At 35.2% G+C, this 23654-nt stretch overlaps 1 protein-coding gene across 5 annotated transcripts; it reads left to right on the top strand.

Moving 5' to 3' along the window:
- Positions 1-141: 141 nt before the first annotated feature.
- LOC149801706 (BTB/POZ domain-containing protein 1-like) lies at positions 142-22520 on the top strand. 5 transcript variants are annotated; one of them, XM_089955981.1, is made up of 5 exons: positions 142-199; positions 4592-5918; positions 8523-8610; positions 12019-12165; positions 16963-22520. In XM_089955981.1, exons 2-5 carry the CDS (start codon positions 4633-4635, stop codon positions 17119-17121), a joined length of 1680 nt encoding a protein of 559 aa, XP_089812107.1. In that variant the 5' UTR covers positions 142-199; positions 4592-4632; the 3' UTR covers positions 17122-22520. The 5 variants fall into 5 exon arrangements, with proteins under 5 accessions (XP_089812107.1, XP_089812106.1, XP_089812109.1 ...); XM_089955980.1 differs by having other exon boundaries at positions 152-308; XM_089955983.1 differs by having other exon boundaries at positions 152-308; positions 4578-5918.
- Positions 22521-23654: the final 1134 nt, after the last annotated feature.

Genomic DNA, 23654 nt, shown 5'->3' with positions numbered 1-23654 from the left:
TTATTTTTTCCCTCCTTGTGCACCGCTTCTTGAGAATCTAATATTTGTGGGAAGAAGAAAGAAAAAAAAAATTAGTTGCAGACTGGTTCAAATACCTTTTGTTGTTCTTTTGTCCGGATTTAAAAAATAATTTTGTAAACCGTTCTGTGGTGCCGAAGAGAGCAGCTTGCAGCTGCAGGAAATTAATTGTGGAACGTTGGTACGGTTTTGTATTCACACTCTGCTGACAGAATCCCTGTTTTTATAAAATGTCTTGGTTCTATACCCCAAAATGTGCAAAATGGCTGATATATATCTCCAGCGTTGAGGTTTGTATCAGCAGTATTCTTGGGGAGGTGAGAATTGGCTGTAGCCTAGGCCTACATTGTTGTTTACAAGTGTTTATCGGTGTCCGGATCGTTGATATTAAGATATCTTGAACATATGTTAATTTTATGGCAGTTCAGCTGCTGCACACCCTCCAGTTCTTCCATATATGTATGACAATATGTATGTGTGACTTGAATGTTGGCTGCTGCATTCATTGTGCTTAGTCCTACAATGTAAGACCTCGACGCTGATATTTATGTTTTGTGCGTCTGCCTAAGTAACGACTGTGTATAGCGTGTTTTGATGTCGACTAACATCGCAACGAAAGTCACATTTTCAGGAATATCTCACACAACTGGCAGCCAATAACGACGCTTTTCTACAAATTGAAGCCTTGTTTTGGTCAGGCTTTACGTACTCTGATGTCTTATTTCTAATAAATTCAAATTCTTGCGAAAGAAATGGACCAGTTTTTCAAGTTTAGTTGTCCTACATTTCAGTTTACTGGAATGCAATGGAAGCCGGGAATGCCGAAGTTAGGTTAAGCTCAAGTATACTGAATGAAATGAATAAAGATATATTAATGTAGAAGAAAATGTTTATAGTACAAGCCACACGGGTCATGTAGGCATTCAACACGGACTATTTCAGTAAAGTGTGTCATTTTCTTAGAATTTAATTCTACATACCTTTTAAGTGGCAAGTATTCACTTCATTTAGATTCGTTTGCAAATTGCATCCATATTCCTTTGGAAGGTCATTATTTTGATACCCCGAGAGGTGCATACGACAAAATCAATGTTAAAGTACGTGGACATTTTTGGATGAAATGAACCTAAAGGTGTGATCAGGTACGATTCAGATTGAATGTCGCATGCTGTGATGTCACAATGAAAGCTATGCATATTGATAATCAAAGTCATACTATCATCGATTGTGATGATTCCACTGGACGTGCTGTTATTTTGACCCAAGTTTAGTACATGACAACCATTGTAAAAGTCCATAGCAATAGTTAATTTTCGTCTGGAAGTTTCTTGGTGGAAGTTGAGATGCAGAGCATTCAATAATCAGGATTGAATAGACTTTGGTTAAAGACAGTTAGTGTTAAATTTTACCAGAACAATTTATATTTAATTTAAAATGAGCAAATGTACATACATGACCCATGTGATTTGTACTACAGATAGCTTCATTTTGTTCAAGATTCTTATAATCCTTCTAACCAATTTTGGTATTCCCGGCTTCCATTGCATTCCAGCCAGATGAAATGTAGGCCAATGGAACTTGAAAACATGTCCATTTGCTTGTGTGGAAGTTTTAATTTAGTAGGAAAAATACATCAGAGTGAGTTAAGTCTGATTAAAACATTATTATTTTAATTTGTAGAAAAGCACTGATATGGACTGCCAGTTGTATGAGATATTCCGGAAAATTTGACTTGTCGTTCTGATGTTAAACATTGGAACATGCTATAAAGTACCATTATTTAGGCAGTAAGATCTAGATGCCCACAACATAAATATCAGTGTCGAGATCTTACACTGTAGGTCTTAGTTATGCTTAGTTCTCAGTTCAGTCGATATTTGTATATACTGTAGGCCCTACTGTCAAACATCACCCCAAGGCAAGATGAATGCTTAGAAACTTTCTAGCGAGGACTGTATCAATAGGAACTGACTAATGTTTGCAGCAGAACTGTGGTTAAGTTGTGCCATTACTCTTGCCTTGGTGCTATGTTGCCGTCCATGCACTTGTCATGAATTTAAAAAAAGGTAGGTAAATGATATATAAACGTGTGTTCTGTTCTGACAAAGATTAATACTAAAACAGTTAGTGCTCTGAAGAATTTAATGCCATGGGTTAAATGAAGATTTTACTTACCATCCACATACCACGGTCAGTCAAAATAAATTTATTTCTTGCTTGTGAATTTCCATTGCTATGAACTCATTAGAGTGTGAAATCTTAATTATGAAATATGGCATGGCCCGATTGGTCTCCGCTACCAGTTATATCAGAAGAAACAAAAAGCAGAGATCTAATTGTTGGTCTACAGTGCCAGTTACTGTCACCACCATTATTCTAAACTTGAAATTAATATAATGTTTAAATGTTGTCATTAAGAAGACAACCATCATAGCTCATGCCACCAAGGCTACTGTTTTCAGAGGTAAGATCTGCTTCATGAACTGTTGGCATTCAAAGCAGCCATTGGTAAGCACCTCTGTAATGTTGATCAAAGCCAACACAATGAATTGCACGTGTCACAATAACAAGCTGAACTTTAATATTGGGTAGTCTTAAACTCTTACCTTCTAAAGGGTATGTGATGATACAACACTTAGCACATTAAACTCTTACCTTCTAAAGTGTATGTGATGATACAACACTTAGCACATTAAACTCTTACCTTCTAAAGTGTATGTGATGATACAACACTTAACACATTAAACTCTTACCTTCTAAAGTGTATGTGATGATACAACACTTAGCACATTAAACTCTCACCTTCTAAAGTGTATGTGATGATACAACACTTAGCACATTAAACTCTCACCTTCTAAAGTGTATGTGATGATACAACACTTAGCACATTAAACTCTTACCTTCTAAAGTGTATGTGATGATACAACACTTAGCACATTAAACTCTCACCTTCTAAAGTGTATGTGATGATACAACACTTAGCACATTAAACTCTTACCTTCTAAAGTGTATGTGATGATACAACACTTAGCACATTAAACTCTCACCTTCTAAAGTGTATGTGATGATACAACACTTAGCACATTAAACTCTTACCTTCTAAAGTGTATGTGATGATACAACACTTAGCACATTAAACTCTTACCTTCTAAAGTGTATGTGATGATACAACACTTAGCACATTAATTGATCTAAAAGCAATAAGTATTGAACCTTGGATGACTTCATTTTTGGATCAGCAGGACAAAATTTTGATTACATTTTTTGCACAGAGTTCTCTGTAAGCTTACAGTAGCTACTATTAGGTTTCCCCAAGACTGATGGGACCGTAGCGGCAGATATGTGTGTATACATACAATAAAGATTATTTATAACATTGCACAGGGGATGGGAATTTTAGAACATTATAACTAAGAAACACTGTATCGAAATTCATTGCTTCTTTTGAAAATGTGTGTGTGCAGGGTTCAAATGTATAAATGCTACTGGGTTTTGACACTTTATATATAAATCTGATGCATTTCTGTTGCATGAAAATTATGATCTATAAATTTTTATGAACACATAGTTTTGGGCCTGAGCATCAGTCTTATAAACCCTTGATTTGCCTCTGGTTTAATTCCTTGCAGAGCATATGCTGTGTGTCGACAATCAACATTTGCTAGACAACTGTTTACACCTTATTGGCAGATAATATCAAACCTATGCAAAATCACTATGAACTGGGCAGAGCTAATGGGCCACTGATGTTATGCTTATGTGTGTGTAATTGAATCAAGGTTAGATAATTTTGAAAATATATTTGATTTTTGTGGAAGTTAGAGGAAGACTTGATTGAATAGAGCTGGTATCGATCACCTGCATTGGATTTTTAAGTACATTATTACATTTTTCTATGAGGGTTTTGAGGGTATTTTTAAAAAAGTATCCTTGTTTATTTATCCATCTTTTATCCATGTCTTACTTTTGTGAGCAGAACTTTCAAACCATTTAGGTAATCTCACTGAGGCTTGGTGCATTGACTGGACAAGTGGGACAGATGTACCTTTTGCTGTTTTAAATTCATCAGGTTTAATGTCGGTAACATTCTCATCCTTTTGTCTGTTTTGACGTGATCCATGTTATTTGATTTGAAACAGACAAAATTTGGTCAACAAAGGATAAGTGTTAGTAGGTCATACATTATAAGATGAATACTGCTTGGTACAAAAATGTTCAGAATAAAATGGGACCATTGAAGTGCTTGATAATTAATATTAACTTAAGAAAGTTGTTTTTTTTTTGTTGAGACATTGAAAATGTCAAGTTTTCCATAATGATGAACCAGAACTGAGGTCTAAATTTATTTTCTTAAGCAGGTTTATATTATATATTATTCCAAGCACATATACATTGTTTATTTAATGATAACTGTTTAAAAAGAACCCAATAATTTCAGGCCTTAAAGATATTATGAACATTTCCAGAGGATGTGCAAGTCTTTTCAATCAGTTTTTATTTAATTGGTTAATGTTTCTCATCACATATCAGGCACACAAATTAATTCTGTGTGAATTTAGATTGTTTTTTACAGGACCTATAACATGTAATGGTCCAGCTGACGTAAGTCAAACTATGGAAAAAGATAAAGAAAAAGGGAACTCGAAAGATCAACCACAAACTGCCAAAAATCAACGTTCTAGTGATGGGAACAAAACAGGCAATGCTAACCGATCCCAAAACCAGTCACCTGCTGCATCCAACACTTCAAGTGCTGCTAACACAGTCAATCGTTCTACTTCACCTGCAGTAAATAATGAGAAAACTATTTCGCGGGAGAGACATGAAGGAATTTCCAGCTCAGCAAGTAATTCAGTTTTTTCTAATGGAGCAAGTAATCAGATTTCCCTTCAAGGACTCTGTATTTCGCAGATCAGTCTTTCAGCCCTGATTGTTCCTGTCAGTAGTGCTCCAACACCATCTTCATCGCTGCAAGTTCAGGGCAACAGCCCTGCTCCATTTAATTGGCAAGCCACAAAGACAGGAGTCAAAGAAAGACTGGCATATCTCTTTAACACAGACATAATGAGTGACATTCACTTTTTGGTTGGGAAGGAACCCAACATTCAGATGATACCAGCTCACAAATTTGTTCTGTCAGTAGGTTCAGCCGTTTTTGATGCTCAATTTAATGGTGCAATGGCAACCAAAGATAGTACAATAGAAATACCAGATGTGGAACCTGCAGCTTTCTTAGCTTTACTTAAATTTCTTTACTCAGATGAAGTTCAGATTGGTCCAGAAACTGTGATGACAACACTTTATACAGCTAAGAAGTATGCAGTTCCTGCCTTAGAGAAGGCATGTGTTGAATTTTTGAAGAGAAATCTTAGTAGTGATAATGCATTTATGCTCTTGACACAAGCACGATTGTTCGATGAACCTCAGTTAGCGGCACTTTGTCTAGAGACCATTGATAAAAATACCTCAGAGGCTCTTGCTGCAGATGGGTTTACTGACATCGATCACGAGACATTGTGTGTAGTTTTAGAGAGGGACACACTTGGCATTCGGGAGTGCAAACTTTTCTCAGCGGTTTGCAGATGGTCTGAGGCAGAATGTGGACGACGTAACATTCAACCAACGCCAGAAAATCAGCGTCATGTTCTGGGACGTGTATTAAGACTCATTAGATTTCCTCTAATGAGTATTGAAGAATTTGCCATTGGGGCAGCTCAGAGTGGTATACTAGAGGATAGAGAGGTGGTGCAGTTATTTCTTTACTTTACGGTCAACCCAAAGCCATCAATTAACTTCCAAGATGTGCCACGTTGTTGTCTGACTGGCAAAGAACAGGTTGTTTCAAGGTTCTGCCAAATAGAGAGTAGATGGGGATATAGTGGGACAAGTGATAGGATCAGGTAAGTCACAATATTAGCTGCTGTGTTTCTCCAAAGATGAATTCAGTGTACCTACATTGAAAATGATTTGTTTTTAACCAGCCTGGCTCCAGGACCGAGTGATCTTATAGTATGGCCCTGCATCCATGATGCATTCTCCATCTGTCAACAATTCAACATTTGCTGTTTTCAGCTTCACAAAAACCTCTGGACTAATATCAACCAAACTCTGATGGAGAGCATCCTGAAATGAAGGTATTTCAAATGTATACAAATTGCGGCTATTCCACTATCAAATATGCTACTATTACTAAAACAATAACAATACTTTTAAATGACTTCTTCTCATGAACTGTTAGGCAGTAGTCTGGCTTGAATGATTTCTAGCTTTTTACAAATGATGCTGATACAGGCAATGTTACTAAAATAAAAAATTCATTAAATTATTTCTTCTCTGCAACTGCTGAATGGAATTTGACCAGATTAGTTAAAAATAATATCACATCATACACCATATAGCAGAATTTGACCAAATAGTTTATATCTATGCTGCAAGTGTAGGAAGAGATTATCCTCAAATATGGGTGACTTGCCTTCCAACATGAATTTAAAGAATTTCTATGGAAACAGTTGGTTACCTTTCACAGTCCATAAACTTAAGTAACAGCAAAAATATCATTTTGTGTAAGACCAGAGAATTAAATGAATTTTTATAATACAAATTGTAAGCGTTATTTTTGGCTTCACTGGTCAAGGGCTGGAAGAGCTTATGTGATGGCTTGCATGTTATCATCTGTCTTGCATCCATTAATGGCTGTCAATTTGCACAAGTTTGTTATTGCCCCTTCTAAACTACTGGGAGGATTGCCATGGAACTTCCCTCACATTCTTCTCAAGGTCTGCTTATAGTTGGTCCAAAATGAAGATAATGCCCTTGAACATCCAATATGGCCACCATGGTAGCCATCTTTAACATTCTGTTATCGCTGTTTCACCTGAATCTGATGGTCATATTGACATGGGTTTTCACAAGAAGACTTCTTGTGATGCCTGGTATCTTAAAGAGTTTTTGTGCAATTCATTTCTACATTTTTGTAACATTTACCTTTAGTTGAGGCCATAGAGACACAATTGTGTTGAGGTGCCATAAAGTGATACTGCGTGATACCTTTATATACATGAATGGACATTCAGCCCAACCACCACAGCAGCAATCTTGAAAATCTTGCTCACATTTTTATTTAAGTATTGACGTGGGTTTTTGAGTAAATGATTTCTTATGCTGTCTGATTAGTTCTGGATGAAAATGGTGTAAATCTTACCTTTGGTATAACTACGATCTTGTTACTTCTTCTTGATTGATATGGAGTTTTCAGTAAAAGACTGATGATGTCTAGCTTGTCCTAAGTGCAAATGGTGCCAGTCTAACAAAGGTCATCATGGCAGCTTTCTCCAAAATCTTGTCATCACTATTTTAGCAGAATGTTTGGTTATATCATGGTTTTTCACAAAATGACTTATGATGTCTGGCTGGTCCTAAATCAGAATGGTGTTGATTTTGACATATTATGGTCACCATGTCAAGACTTTCCTTGTCACCAGGAGCAGGGTGATTTACATGGCTACTTTCACTTTACACCCAGCAACATTAAGAAAAAACCTCTATCTCCATTGGGGGAGGTTCCCCAAATCCTTCACCTACTTTGGTAACTCACCCTCTAACTTTAAATCAAATGGAAGGCCCTGCCATGGTGGCTGACGTGATAATATAACCACTACTGCTCTTGAACTGATGGTCATATTGACATGGGGTTTTCACAGAATTCTCATTGTGATGACTTTTGGTCCTAGGGAACTGCAGTGATTTGGTTGGGTTTTGAAATCTACCATTGGATCTGCCTTGGTTGGCTGCTGTTGTGTATCCTTGGGCAAGGCACTTCTAGTTGCCTTAGATCAAAGTAACATACTTGTGCTGCAAAATACTAAACTAAAGCAAAGTATATATTTTTGTCCTAAATGAAAATATTGTTAAGGAGACCTCCATTTTTATGGCCATGATGGCCATCTTGAAAATTTTGCTATCTCTTTCTCCTCAATATAGAATCATAGTGACATGGGGATTTTACTAAAAGACTTGTGTAGTTGCTCTTAAATGAAATTTTGGACTTCATTGTCGCCACCATGGTAGCCATACTGAAAATCTTGTTATATGCTTAGTTACTTCTTCAGAAGTTATGAATTCATTGTGTTTTCACTTAAAGATTTATGATATTTTGTTTGTCCAAAATTAAAATGGCGCTGATCAGTGTTTGTTAAGTGGTGATTGTGATTGTATTGTTTCATGTGAGGAAATGGGAGTTAAGTCTCTTTCACAAGGACACAGGGGCAGTTGACCTGGGTTGGACTGGGCAGGTATTGAACCTGGAACCCTAATAATACAAGTCCAACATTCTATCAACTGAACTACCATGGTCCCCATTATATTGTGACTATTGCCTGCATCAGCAATATACAGTATGTAAATTTCTAGCAGTGATGATGATTCATGTTTTTTCAGGTGATATACATCAGTTGAGACACCATATACAGTGAAATTCTTGTTTAGTTATCCATCTTCTCTTACAGATTCATGGTGAACAGGAGAATATTTGTGGTTGGATTTGGGTTGTATGGCAGCATACATGGTCCCACAGAGTATTCAGTCAATATACAGGTATTTTATTTTTCTTCCTGCTTACTTTTTTTAAAATTGATTGATGTTGAGATCATGTTAGTGGGAAGCAAGACACAAGTTATTTTTCTCTCTGCATTGACATAATTGTCTACAGTTTGTTAGGGTTTAGATTTCAATATTTGCTTATATTTCCTAAACCCTTACATGAATTTTGTTCATACAAATCTCTCATGACAATTTATTTTCAGCAGGGTTCATAAACTTGAACTGCAACCCTAAAAAGGGGGCATGAAAAAATGAAACTGATTTAGGTTAACATTAACAGTGTGTTGGGGTGTCAGGGCAGTGGATGATATGTGAGAGTAATAATATCTCTGTCCTATGCAAATTTTGTTTTATGGATTTTAATATTAATGTTTTATCTTATTAAGTTGTTGTTATTGTTATATGGTTTAATGCTATTTTTTGCACAAGATAGGCTATACATGGCGGCCAGTATTAATGGTGGAGGAAGAACCTGGGAAAACCCCAGAAAGAACCACCAACCCACAAGAAGCTACTGGCAAGCTTTCTCACATATCCACATTGGCTGAGCCCGAGACTCGAACCCATGCAGACAGAGGTGAGATGGCAGTGATCTGTGATGGAGAGTGCGTTAGACCACTCTGCCACTTGGGGCCCCCATCTTATTAAGTCAGATAAAGTTAACTTCATGACAGACATTTAATGTAACAGTGTCTATTGATGTCTAGATTGTCATTATCCATGTATCCAAGCCACACAGTGCAGTTTGCTATAACTAGAACACCAGTTGTTGATGTGACTCAATGCAATATGGCCTTGCCTGTGAAATTCTGAGTATATGTTTAACATAAATTTCAGCCATTTTATCTTTCCGCTACATCTCTGTTATCTATAGATAGGTTTAAGAGTAAAATGTAACTTTTATAGTTGTAGAATTATTTTCTTGGAAGATGCCTTAAATTTTTTATCAAATTCATTCACTATCAAGTCACAAGAGTTGTGTGACCAACTGTAGCTGACCTTTCTCAGTTTCTAAATCTACCTTTTGCCTATGTTTCCCTCACTAAATCATTCAAATTTTATAAATTATAAAAAATTGTTGTTGCTAGCAGTTATATTGGAGCCTAGATCTGATTTGCTGGAGCCTTTGGTCATAATTCTTATGATCCAGTTTCAAGAAAGTGCTGAACAAACAATGTGACCTGCATTTTGGAGAGTTGGGAATTCTTTCTTTTGTTTGATTTTGTATGTTTAATGCCATTTTTCAGCACATGGTAGGCTGTATTTGGTGGAAGAAGAAACCAGGAAAACCCTGGGAAGAACCATTGACCTTCTGGAACCTGCTGGCAAGCTTCTGACATACGCACTGTGTGAATGACCTCAAAGACAAAGGTCCAAAAGGATTCTGTCCTAGCACTGAGCAGCTAGTAATAAAAACTTGTGTAACATCAATCAAAATAATGTGATGAAAGTGTACTGCATAAACTGGTCAATTTCAAACCATTTTATGAAGTGGTTTACATTTTGCATATTAGTAAGGTTTCATGGAAATGAGACAGTTTCCAAGTCCACAAAATCACTATTTCTAAGCATGAAATGCAGTTTCAGGAGTTATATAATATTTACTCTTCCATTTCATCTTTGCAATTGTTGCCCAGGCTGATTTATACCAAGTGTTAAAGGAAGACATGTTTGAGTTCAGTTCTGTTGATAAAATGCATGGGAACAAGATTATAGCACATGCACACAACAAATTTCTTTTATCAGTTATATGTCTCAGAGGTCTCGCTAGGATTCTAAAACTAGGAGTCCAGGACTCCCATTTTGGTAAAAGTATGAGTCCCACCATCAAAAGTTGCAGTCTGCTTTCCTAGAGAATCAACACAGACGTGAGTGCATCTATTTTTAGATTGAAATCACTCACTTTAATATAGCTTCATTACAACAGTCCATTGACAGGATTGCAAATTTATGGTTCTCTACGTCTTTGTAGTAATTTTAGGCAATGGTAAATAGTATCTGATATCTGTTTTTTCCCTGTATTTTCGCAAATACATGTTAAGTCAGAAAATAGCTTAGACCTTAAAGCGCATCTCGCGAATTCCACAACATAGCCACACATTTCTGATCTACATAATTTGCATTTTAAAATTAAATCTTTAATACCTAGGCTTTGCTTTCAGTGATTTGTATATTTTTCTGAATATATTTACCCGATGATTTACGAAAACAGACAATTTAATAAACTGGTACATCCCAGACTTAGTGAAGTCCGCCATTGTTTTCCGTTAGGCCTACTGGTTCAATTAGTTTCAAACTAATTTTATGACAAAATAGTGAGGCAATTAATATATATCCAGATCACTGAGTCTGGTCTTAAAACACATGTTTGTATGTTTTATCATCAAAGGATATCATGCAGGAAATTAATAGTTGCTACCTTACTCAGAAACGGGTTAATGGTCAGTCAGGTATCAAAACATGTGCTTGTGAATGGGCAAGAGTTTGTTTGACAACATAATTGATATAAAAACTAGGCCTATCTACCGATGTCTTGATGAATACATTTCACTAGAACTAACTGGGCAAAGGCGAGGGGCATTTTAAAAAAAGTATGGTCAGTCAATGTACCTCTTAAATAGCTCTTGTTCGTCCATCAGAGCAAGACTGAATTTTGTCAATCCAAGTAAGGACTTATTCCAAACACTAAGCTAGGCATCACACACTTTCTTACACTTAGCTACTCTCGCACCCGAACTATCAATTCTAGCAGCTTTAGCACTCTTCAGAATCTCATTACAGTCTTCATAAGTTTGCCATTTAGCCCCAAAATACTTATCCAAATTTACGTATGGCATTTTGTCTAAGCCTCAACATGTCTTGATTCTGAGTTCATGTGCACTACTTATTCCGATACATTTGGAAATGAACACAATAACGAAAGCTAAAGTTGTTTATTTGATGTACTTTTATAAATGACCACATGTACATCTATGGGTCTTTCTGCCTCTGAATTCAATCACTGTAAATATCAGTACATTTTCCTACCCGGCCGCCACTCAAAGCCTGTGAACTTGCTGCCTAGCTATTGCATCATGTTCTTTTTGATGTACTCTTATAATGGCAACATGTATGTACATCAAGGAGTCTTTCAGTCACTGAATTCTGTCATTGTAAATATCAGCACAGCTAATTGATCAACACCTTTTCCCACAAAGCAGGTGGCTGAAGCAGGATTGGCAAGTCTTTGAATTTTGCCGCATACCTATTACATGTGTATGGAGGACTCCTGCCTCAGTGATTTTCTGCGTTGCAGATCAAAAATTGGCATCCAAATATGCGTAAATAAGCGTTTCCAAGACCTCTGTGTCTGTCTTGTACCATTGAAATAATTTACAGGGACTAATTTTCTTTTTTTTCCAGATTATACAGTCAGATAATTCAAAGCTTGTAGGTGTAAATGACACCAGTTTTCAGTGTGATGGTTCCAACTCAACATTTCGAGTCATGTTTAAGGAGCCAGTAGAAATCTTACCCAATGTGAGCTACACTGCTTGTGCTACCTTAAAGGTTAGTTTTAAAGTGCAGTAAATACATTGAGTTTGATCACCCAACTGTTGAGTCAATTGTTTGACTAGAGTGTGATTGTGCTCACTATTAAAGACACCATTCCTGTTAAAAGGCAGATATTATTTTATGTAGCAGTAAGATTATATATATATATATATATATATATATATATATATATATATATATATATATATATATATATATATGTATATATATAATGTACTTCACTATAGGGCAGTATTTTACAGTTCATATGATGTGGAAGCACTGTATCTGTTCTGCTCTCATACAATGCATAATTAATGGGAGGTAAATTTACTGCAAGTTCAAGGGGTCAGTTCAGTGTTATAAATTAACAGCGAGTTGAATATAAACAAAAGCAAATGTCAGATAATTGCTTGAAATTTCAGATAATTACAGGGATTTTAGATAATTACTGAGAACATGATCCATTCTGTAGAGCAGTGTCAGCAGACAGGTGAGTTTTGATTGATAATTTTTTAAAATACTTATTTCATACTTAGACTGTAAAAGAACAACTTGCTCTCAAAAAAGTTGGATCATACACGTGTTTATAACAATTCAACTCTTCCTTATTATTATAACACTTTAGTTGTGATCTGTAATCACTGACTAGGTTATCCACTGTACCACAGTATAGTAATAACCAGCATTTAGGGAGTGAGGTGTGAATACTTGTATATGGTAAGCACCATTCATACAAGCTGCCCAATTCGGTCTTGATTTTTAAAAAAAAATCAGTCCATTATCAGTGAATTGCTCAAATCAGTTGACATTAATATTTTCTAGGATCCTCTCTTTTCTTTACTTCGTTGATTAATAGTTACTTGATATAGTCTACATGTTTTGAGGTAGCGAAAATAGGGAGTATCATGCCAGCAGCTGGCATCCTTGATAATTTGATTAATGACTATTTCTAGTTGACCGTTTAAGACGATACATACTCATTGTGTTTCTAGCCCATGATGTTTCATTTGTATCCATCATCACATTTAAGTTTGGTTTTTTTCTTCTTTATTTCTTTGGTACATATGCATATACATTTTGATTGCCCTGTCATGAGGTCTTCCTCGGTAATATTGTAAGAGGGCACAACACAGTATCTGAACCATTGCTATGAGTGACAGCATAACATGGTATGTGCTGCGAAATACAAAACTGATTTTTTTCTTTTCTTGGGGCAATACAATCGCAATGTAGCAATGTATAAAATAGCAAGCTGGTAATTTATATAAATAATCATTGTGAAAATTGACTAAATATACACATACAATACTAGCTCATGCCTGTTTGAATATTCCAACAAAAATTGTGGGCTGTGTTGGTTGTGGGTTTTGTTAGAATTGTTGGTGCTGTGGGCTCTGTTTGTTGTGGGTTTTGTCAGGAGTATATAAGGCTTTGTGGGCTGCTTGTGGGAGTACAGTCAGCAAGCAGCAATCAAACTAGGTACATAACAGTTATTGAGTTTTTTAATAATTGTTTTGTTTATTACAGAGTTATGTAACTTTATGCAATATTTTGGACAGTAAATTTTTGTTAAAGTTTATTTAAGTACAAATCAGTATTTATTTAAGGAGTTAATATTTTTATTTTAAATTCCTTTCTCTCTTTCAAATGATATGCATTCTAGTCACTTCTAATTATTTTTACAAGCAAACTAGATATTGTTATATCATTTGTTATATGGTCAAGTGAGTGTTGTCCTCACAGATGAATACTTTTATTTATTTATTTATTTTCTTTATTTAATTAGTTTATGAAGCTAAAGACATACAGAGAAGTTTCTCTACATTACAAAAATATAGTTCCTTTTCTTAAATTTTATGTCCAACAAAGTTCTTAGGGAAATAGAAAGTCTAATTCACTGTGATTGTTTTCCTCACTGACTAAATTCAATTCAGCAATACTTGATTAATCTAACTATCTATAAAAACATAATTTATTTATGTTTCTGTTTTATAATTTACTAGTTGTCTAAGTCATTGTGAGTGTTTTCCTTACCGACTTGACAGCCAATTTACTTTCATCTATATAAATTCACTTCAAAAAAGTATATTACTATAGTTGAAGTGTAAAGTCAAGCAAGTGTTTTCCTTGCAGACTTTTACATGTCACAATTACAATCAAGTCATATTTTCTCTTCAGTAGTAAACTTTATTGCAGCTAAATCCAAATATGGTAAATCTGATTAATTTTAGCCATCAAAAGAAGTAATAATATAATGAACTAATAGTATAGTGCTAATGTGTACCCTAACCTTGTGTGAAATTATCATATACCATACTGTACCTCAAGACAATCATAGTATTTTGGTTTAGTACAAAAACAATACTGTCATGGTTTTGAACTGACTTTATTCAATGTTTCTTAATAAATGAATCATCTTGTGATATGGTTGAAAAGAAATTAAGAGTTCGAGTTTACTCCATTCTCCCCCTGCTTAGTCAGCTGGTAAGAAGCATACTCATCCCTGGTGCGGTACTCCAGTGTAGTATTATCAGGGCCTAGCTCGGTCGTTACAGTATAATGAGAACAGCATTATCTACTAAATTGCATTGTGGTGGCAATGATCTAAATTTTTTAAATGATAAAGATGTAACCCTAAGATTCATTTTGTTTTCTTGTAACTTGCATTTTCATTCGTTTGATAGACCAATTTAAATACCATGGTCGTTAGCACTTAGCAATACTGTATGATATTGCATTATAATGATGCACAGTATAACACGAGAGAGAGAGAGAGAGATATTTGCATTAACATATTTTTTTGACCTTAGATCATTTTCATTTATCCTTTGTCATTTTCAGACTCAAAAGGTCAAAAGTCAGTGTCACAGGGACTAAGAAAACGGAAACTTTTTTTCTCTCAATAACTTGACTATCATACAAGAGTACAGCTCCAGTGGCCTAGTGGTTAGATTGTCCATCTTCGGTGTTGCGGGTTTGAACCTCGGGCCAAGTCATACTAAAGACTTATTCAAATGGTACTAACAGCTGCCTCATTTGGCACTCAGAATTAAGAAGTTTGTATTAGGCCTGGTCAGCCTGGTGTCAGGATAATGCATTTCAGAGTACCTTGAGCAACATCCAGGTGATTTGCATTTAAGATAATAAAGGCAACAATTTATTATGGGTCCAAAGGTCAAGGTCACAGTGACTTGAAGCAAAAACATTGTTTCCACATGAAATCTTGTGTTCTCTGCCACGTACGTGGACCAGCATTTGTGGATATCCTGCATATGCGAGCCTGCATATGCGATAGGATAGACACCTAGTCATATTTGGGTGAAACATCAAGATCCCAGTTACTTAAAGAAAGAACAACAATTTCCATAAAAGTACTTAAGTGCTGTACTCATGACTTGACTTTGTATATGGTTTACATTTGTGCCATGGAAGACACCTACCTTTTGTTGTTTTTTTTTTTTTTTTTTTTTTTTTAAAAATTTAACTATTAAAGGTAAAGGTCAGAAGTACTCCAAAAAACAAAACAGGCTCCACATAATATAACTCGATTCCTTTGCCACAAACCATGACCAAGCTTTGTTGCTGGATTTGAAACAAGAAAAGAACCTCTTGATTTTAGGATCAGTAGATCAAAGGTCAAGGTCACTGAACATGAAAAAAGAACAATGTTTTTAGCCAAGTAACTTGAGCTCTGTGTCTTGACCATTGAAATTGCTTGTTTCATTTAGTATTGCCAGGCAGTGTTTCTTAGGTACTACATTTTTTATTTGTCAAGCATCCAACCAAGGAAAGAGGTTTTGCATAGTAATGATAACAGCACAACATATTGCTCAGTGACATTGTATAGATTTAAGATATCTCTCTCCCCTACCCCCACTCCCCTTTCAGGACTTAGAATAGACGTTATATACAATTATTCCTGTAATAAGAGGTGACTGGTACAGATAGGAGCTATGATGGTTAAGTGGTTAGCATGCTGAACTTAAAACTGAAAGGGCGCTTGTTCAAAATCTGCCATTGGATTAACCTAGGGATTGGCTACTTTGGTGTGACCTTGGGCAAGGCATTTTTTCCAGTTGTCTTGGCATAATAAGAATCTTTTGTTGCCATGCCATAAAAGTCCAGAACCAAACTTACCAACCACCCACCCAGTCCATATAAATCTGATTCCAGCTCACTGCAGTACAGAGTAACATGTTTACTGTAATGAGTGGTGTCCCAAATGTTTGTCAGGTTTAAGTAGTCTGCAGGCAAGGGTCAGAGGAAAATGAGGAAAAACTTCCATTTTGTGCAAGTTGTAACATTGGCCAGGCATCTTTAGTGCTTGTTATAGAGAATAACTCTTTGCCAGTAAAAATGTAATGATATTATTACAATCTCATAAAAATTGTGACATTGCAACAAATATGTGTTTGTGATTTTGGATTTTTAAAGTAGCTGTAACAATAATTCAGTCACATCGCTACAATGTCTGCTGTGTGGCAGATTTTAGTGATGACTAGCACTGAGGCATCATGCCACAGACATGTAGCATCATGTCCAACCCAGTCCTGACACCAGGCCAACCAGTCCTAACACTAACCTCTTAATGCTGAGCATCTAGCGAGGCAACTGCTTGTACCATTTTTCAAAGTCTTTGGTATGAATTGGCTGGGGATTGAACCTGCAACCTCCCACATCTGAGTCAGATGCTCTAGTTACTTACATCACCAGAGCAATCATTGCAATATATAACATTATGATCACAATAACATCTCTTATATATATCACTAATTCAAACAATAATTTCTTTTTTCACCCAATTTCTAGGGTCCAGATTCATATTACGGATCAAAGGGACTAAGAAAAGTGACACACGAGTCTGTAACTAGTGGAAAAGTGACTTTCCAGTTTCAGTATGCTGCAGGCAATAACAACGGCACATCAGTAGAGGATGGGCAGATACCAGAGATCATCTTTTACACATAAAAGAGACCATAAGTTAATTTAAGATAAGGCAAGTTTTGGATTTGAGTTAGAATTTTGGTGTTCAAATGGATTAGAAATATGAAAAAAATTATTTGAATTGTAGTTTAGTTTCAGGCAACTTAAAGTTTGTATAATTTTTCCAGATCTGAAGGTCAGAAAGAATCGGATTTAATAGCAACTTTATTGAATAATCACACTTATTTTATGAGCTCAAACTTTGTATATTTTTTCGGCCATTTCATCTTCTAATAAACAGCATACATTATTCATGATCCTTTAATGTTACCAGTCTACCAGAAATGGCAAAGAAATTGCCTGTGGTTAAGATCTGTGACTAATTTTCCATTGTGGATGTAGTGGTCCAGATTTCCATCATGGATGCAAAAGTCCAAATTTCAGATCATTTATTGTAATAATTAATGGAAATTCTGTTTTATTATAATTCTCTTTGTACATTTTGTGTATCAGAGATGGGTAGAAAACCAAACATCACTCAGAGCAAGATCATTCTGTGCTACTGCAGCATGCTATGAGAAGGAGCAAATGTTATTATTCACACTAATACAGTTTTCAGCTTGGTTTCTGTTCTGTAACTTTTGTAAGACTTGATTGATTAAAGCCATATTTGATATATATGCCTTTAAAATTTAAAAACAGATGGTTGTGTCAGGTTTCTTCTGTACTCATTCCTGTAAAGATTGGACTAAGAAATGACACTTGTTTGACTTAAACATAAGTTTGCCATTGCATGTTGACCCAGGGTTCATCTATACAATATTTGTTAGCCAGTCATATCTGTTAGATACATTTCTAAGTTTTAAGTGTTTTTATCAGTGATTGGCCTTGTGAACATCACTGTTGAAGTCTTTTTTTATTTAAAAAAAAACATCATTCTATTGCATTGTTGGGTTTTTGTTAGCTGAGTGGTCTAATGTGCTTTAATGATCACTGCATCCCACATCTGTTTGAATGGGATTGAGTCTTGAGTTTGGCCAGTGTGAGTGTGTGAAATGTTTGCTAGTAGCTTCCTGTGAGTGAGTGGTTCTTCCTCCACCAGTTAAACTGACCACCATATATAGCAAAATGTGTCCTGAAAAAATGTCATTAAACACATAACAGCAACAACTGTTGCATTGTCTTCTCTAATTGAAGAAAATGTCCTGTAAGTGTTGAATCATCAGAATGGATGAGTAGATGGGAAAGAGTGCGTAGTTATTTTTTCTTCTTTTTTCATTAATTCAACATGGGTGTTCAGGACCCGATAGGTTGAGGAAATGTGAGTTTGGTTTTAATTAAAGGTTTTTAGTGTACAATCAAGGTTTGGATCATTTTGGTACAGTTTTTAACATATGATTCTAGAAGTTTGTGAAAGCCAAGTCAGAAATGAATAATAATATCTTACTGTGAATTCACTTGGACTGTTGTAGGTATCAAGTTTTATATTTTTGTGAAAAATGACATTTTTGGTGATACCTAAATTTATGGATTGGAGAAAGGTCCTATTGCATTCAAAGAAGGACACTTTTTGTCAGATCTTTAAATTCATGGATTATGGCAACCACAAAATCGACATAAGATAGTACTCCATCAAATCTAGTGAATTCTCTGTGAAATACAAATCAAACTACTTGTTGGAACAGGGGCCCCGAGTGGCCAAGTGGTCTAAAGCGCTGTCTATTACGGATCACTGCCATCTCACCTCTGTCTGCGTGGGTTCGAGTCTCGAAATTCAGCCAGTGTGTGTATGTGAGAAAGCTTGCCAGTAGCTTTTCGAGGGTTGGTGGTTCTTTCCGGGGATTTCCCGGGTTCTTCCTCTACCATTAATACTGGCTGCCATGTATAGCCTATCGTGTGCTGAAAAATGTCGTTTTACCCTAGAACAACAACAACACTTGTTGGAACAATAAATAGTCATTTTAATTAGTATATTTGCTACCTTGTTTGGAAAATTGTTTTGCAACTGTAATATAAAATGTGTGATAATATTACATGCTATTATAATAAGTTCTGATGAGAAGATAGAATCTGGAACTGCTTTCAGTAAATGGCTATATACTTGGTACATCGGTTCCTTGCTACAAGTTATCTCATTACAAGATGATCCCTTTTAATAAGTGGTTTTGGTCATGGATCCCATTTCATTATTTAATAGTAATCAGATACCTTAATATATGGTGATGCCACACTTATAAGGAAGTCTACTTTTAGGACTCACTTAAACAAAATTATAATGAGTGAATACTGTTTTTTTTTGTAATTTGCAATAAATTTGTTTTCTGTTAAGTTATGTATTGGTACTGTAAATACTCACTTATAAATTGAGTCCAGTTTCAAACAACATAGACCCTGATTTGCAATTGCATAATGTGCCAGATCAAAATCTGTGCTGTTTGATCTACTGATTACTCATAGCAAATGGTATGGACCTAGATCTGTTGGTGCATTATGTAAGGGCAAATCTGGGTCTGTGCAGTTTGCAGATGGACTTAGAAGCAAGTATATGTATTTTATTATTTGTCAGAAAGTCACAAGTAGTAGAATGCCATTTACATATACCATAAATGTTCACTTATAAGATGAATCCAGCTGCAAAAAGCATAGACCCTGATTTATTTTTGCATAATGTAATGGCAGATCAGGACCTATGTTGTTGTTGTACTGATTACTTCTAACAAAGTTACTGTCACCCATATTTTTTTGTACTGATTACTTCTAACAAAGTTACTGTTACCCATCTAAACATCTTATGCTTAACAGAATTTGACCAAAGTTTACAAAACATTTCTTGCCTTAAGGGTTTCAGATTTGTACAGATTAAAACCAATTCACTGCTGAAAGTAGAAAAACATTTTACACAACTTTTTTTAAAAAAAACACCAAATACTGAACAGAATTTGACTATGTTCAACACAAAGCATCGTGGTATAATGACTTTTGATATGGGACAAATGGTGCTGATGTGCCATTATGTATCGATGAAGATACAAAGCGCCAAGAAATGTTAAAAAAGTTAATTTGTAACATATGCAATAAACAGCAATGAAAAAATTTCAAAGAATGTTTTCTACTGACTCATATCATGACCAATGGCTCTTCTGTTTGGTTTTAAGACACGTCAGCCTAGTAAGAAATCTTGGGCCTCTTCTTTGGAAAGAATGATTTAAACAGTGATTGACGCTGATTGATGCTTGTGTACATGAACAGGCTTATGATCTTAAATTGTAATCCTAATTCTGACAGAATTTTATGGGTGGACATAACTGCTTACTCAGATTGTAACATTTTTTTTTCCCATTCAGAGTTATTTAATACAAATGTCCATGATATTTTATCTTTCTGGAATTATATAGAATTATTTGTACATTCTGACTGTATTGTAAAGCATGTTGGTTTCATCAGTAATGGTAGAACACAGAAATTAATTGCCATCATATTCCTACATTATTTTCTTCAAATTTGCTCTTCATTCAGACTCGTTTGTTTTTATTTGCGATTTATCAGCTGTTTGTAGTTCTTTTTATGTTTATGCTTTTTAAATGCTTGTTAATTTTGTAATAATTTTTTTATATTAATTATACAAGAGATTGGAAAACCAGAGATATGACAGAGATGGGAATTCAGGGGCCACAACTCTTCTAAATGATGGCTTGGATTGCAACAAGGCCAACTTAATTAAGATCTGTTCTTTTTCTGAAATGCAAGATTCCTTAGTGCAGGTATGCAGAGTTTAAAGTCACATGCTAGATATGGCTGAAACCCAAAAATGTTAGTGAAGTTATGTGGAACCAAAATCTGTAGGACAAGTAATTAGGGGGTCATAACTCTTCTAAGACTAAACTTAAATAAGGCATATGCAGATCTATCAGACATTGTTTTTACAAGATTGCAACAGAACAAGTTGAAAGGCTCTTGAGTTGTGCCAGTTACAGACAACATCCCATGTGAATATGTGAATTAAATTGCTGAGGGCCATAACATGAGGGAAAATGAAGTTGAAGAGACAAAACCCATAAGGCACATAGAGGTCTTAAGACAATATACACACCAAATCCCTGATCACTTTAAATTCAAGGATATCAAATGTCTTGGTTGCATTAAAAAAATTTACTACTTAATTCCATGGATTTTTCATTTTAAAGAAAAAAGGATAAAATGTTAAGCAGTGACGCATATGTCTCAGTAAGATTATAGTTACTTTCAGTTTTATGCACTTTAAAGGAAACTTGCTTAATCCCTACTGCATTAATTAGGTCAATTAGTGTAAATATGGAGATCCAGATAAATTGCAGATTTACTTTTGCACATATATACAGGCAGAAAAGCTCAATTCGATTGATTTAATTAAGATTGCAGTTAGCTTTTCATTTTTCTTGAAGACTATCAAAAAATATGAAGCTCTCTACAATCAGCAATTAGGTGCTAAAACATGGCCAATGACAGCAAACAGTCTTTTTAAAATGAAGTTCTTATCTTGTTCATATATAAACAGTCCATATGTGAACAGTTCTGTTGAAATTGAGTTTCACACTAAGCTGCCATGACTTAGAAAGAAACTTTAAAAAACTCTCTGGACTGCGTGATAACATGTCCTCAATTTGTTGATCAGGTTGATACGATGTGAATTCTGTCAGCATGAATTAGTCAGCATGATCAGAAGGTGGTTGTTCTCATGCTTTATCAGCACTTGACAGGGAGAGGCTGGAGTTGTAATGACGGGTCAGTGACCTTATGCTCCTCTTTGTACAACTATGTCCAAGATGTTGCAAAGCCCACATTTATCTGTCAACAAATTCTACAAGGAGGAACTCACATTTTCATGAGTGGCATTTGGACCTAGATATTGTTCTTTACAGTGGAGATGTACTCCCATATAAAATCTAGATTTATATGAAAACAGACCCTTAAGCCAATTCATGCCAAGTGGATTATTTTTACATATGACTGTGTCAGTTCAGGTGGACATGATTCAGATAGGCTTGGAGAAAAATGTTATAATCTCTTGATTGTTTATTCAGCAGTTAAATGTTTGAAATAACTGTGCTTTTTTGTTCTGTTTGCTCAGTGGAATAGTGGATAGTATTTGTGATGGACATGATTAAAAATCCAGTGAAAGCTTTTTTATTCGTTAAACTAATACTTGAATTAGACATGGTAAATTGCTTTGGCATTAATATATCTTTACGTTATATTTTCTTGAACTTTAATGCTAATCATATTTCTTTGATAAAGTTTAATAAAAAAAACAGTGTTAGAAATAATAATTATCGATATACTGTGATTTGGGAATGACAGAATCTCCAAGCAATTTTGCATTTATTAGTATAGCATCAGATAGTCATTATTTGTATGGAGCTTTCAGGTTTGTGAAATTTTGCATGTGAATTAAATCGTAATCAGTTTCCATTGTTCCTCATCTTTCATTAATAAATCATGATATAGAATTCTTAGCACTATTAAGACCATTGGTATTAAAGCAAACAAATGAGTGACACTTTACCAGCACTTACAGTAGCTTTGAATATCAGCCGTGATTCCTATTTCGTTGCAACTTAAAATTTGTGGTTTAGCTTACCCAAGAAAACCACAAAATCTGAGACAAATAATACTGAGTATCAGTGGTGTAGCAAGAAATTTCCCTATTACCCCACCCCCCCATTCAGGAGCACCCTCCTAATAATAAAAAAAAAGCTTTATCTGATGTTTTTACCCTGCCTTTCCCACCACCTCCATCTGCTTTGGCAGTTGCAACACCATGTTCAATGGCCTTTGAGCTGTATTTGTTACAAGGATCAGCTGTACTGTGATTTAAAAATTGTGGTATAAAAGAGCAATAACTCTGTCAGAATTAGATCTGATAAGACAAAACCATTAAGTTTCCATTCTATAGTTTTGTATATTGACAGATTCGAGTTTCTAAGTGAATCCTGATATTTTTTCCATGGGATCATGTATTATTTAAAGTAGAACTGGGGGAATGCTGATCTTGGCATGAATGAGTTTTTCATAAGCACGCAGTATCTCAGTATGATAACCACAGGTTTTAAAACAAAACTATGTGCCAAGAGTGAGTGCCCAATTTTAAAAAGCAGCACTGTATATAAAATGTTTGAAAAGACAGTTTAACTGGTCACATTTTTTACTCAAGAGACAAATCACATAATAAACAAACCTCGAGTGTTGAAATTTAAAACACAGACAGTGCTTGTTGTGGCATGTAACAGCTCCAAACACTGCTCATTTCTGTATCAAATGTGTACTCTTCTCCAATTCCAGGAACCAGCATGTTGGACTGCATGTACACAGATGACTCTTTTTCAGCATATATCAAATGATTGGTTCTCATTATGTTGATGGAAATGGTGTTGAAATCACTTTTGTGCAAAACTAATTAGGAAATTTTATCAACAATGGAGGCATGTGAAATTTCATTGGGCTACAGATATGGCTATTATTAATGGTGCTGACTGAACTATAACAAATATACGAAATTAAGAATTTGAAAAGGTTTTGCACCATAGCTGTTATTGTCTGTA

This window comes from Sinohyriopsis cumingii, chromosome 4, assembly GCF_028554795.1.
Source record: "Sinohyriopsis cumingii isolate HCF-2022 chromosome 4, ASM2855479v2, whole genome shotgun sequence".
Lineage (NCBI taxonomy): Eukaryota > Metazoa > Mollusca > Bivalvia > Unionida > Unionidae > Sinohyriopsis > Sinohyriopsis cumingii.
The sequence above is the reverse complement of the archived record's forward strand: the minus strand, read 5'-3'. Positions and strand labels throughout refer to the sequence as shown.

Excerpts from the sequence above, each read along its gene's own strand:
- LOC149801706 (XM_089955981.1), top strand. The coding sequence starts at position 4,633 with ATGGAAAAAGATAAAGAAAAAGGGAACTCGAAAGATCAACCACAAACT. Across the intron at positions 8,611-12,018 it reads AGTATTCAGTCAATATACAG|ATTATACAGTCAGATAATTC; the intron begins GTATTTTATTTT and ends TTTTTTTTCCAG. Across the intron at positions 12,166-16,962 it reads CTGCTTGTGCTACCTTAAAG|GGTCCAGATTCATATTACGG; the intron begins GTTAGTTTTAAA and ends CCCAATTTCTAG.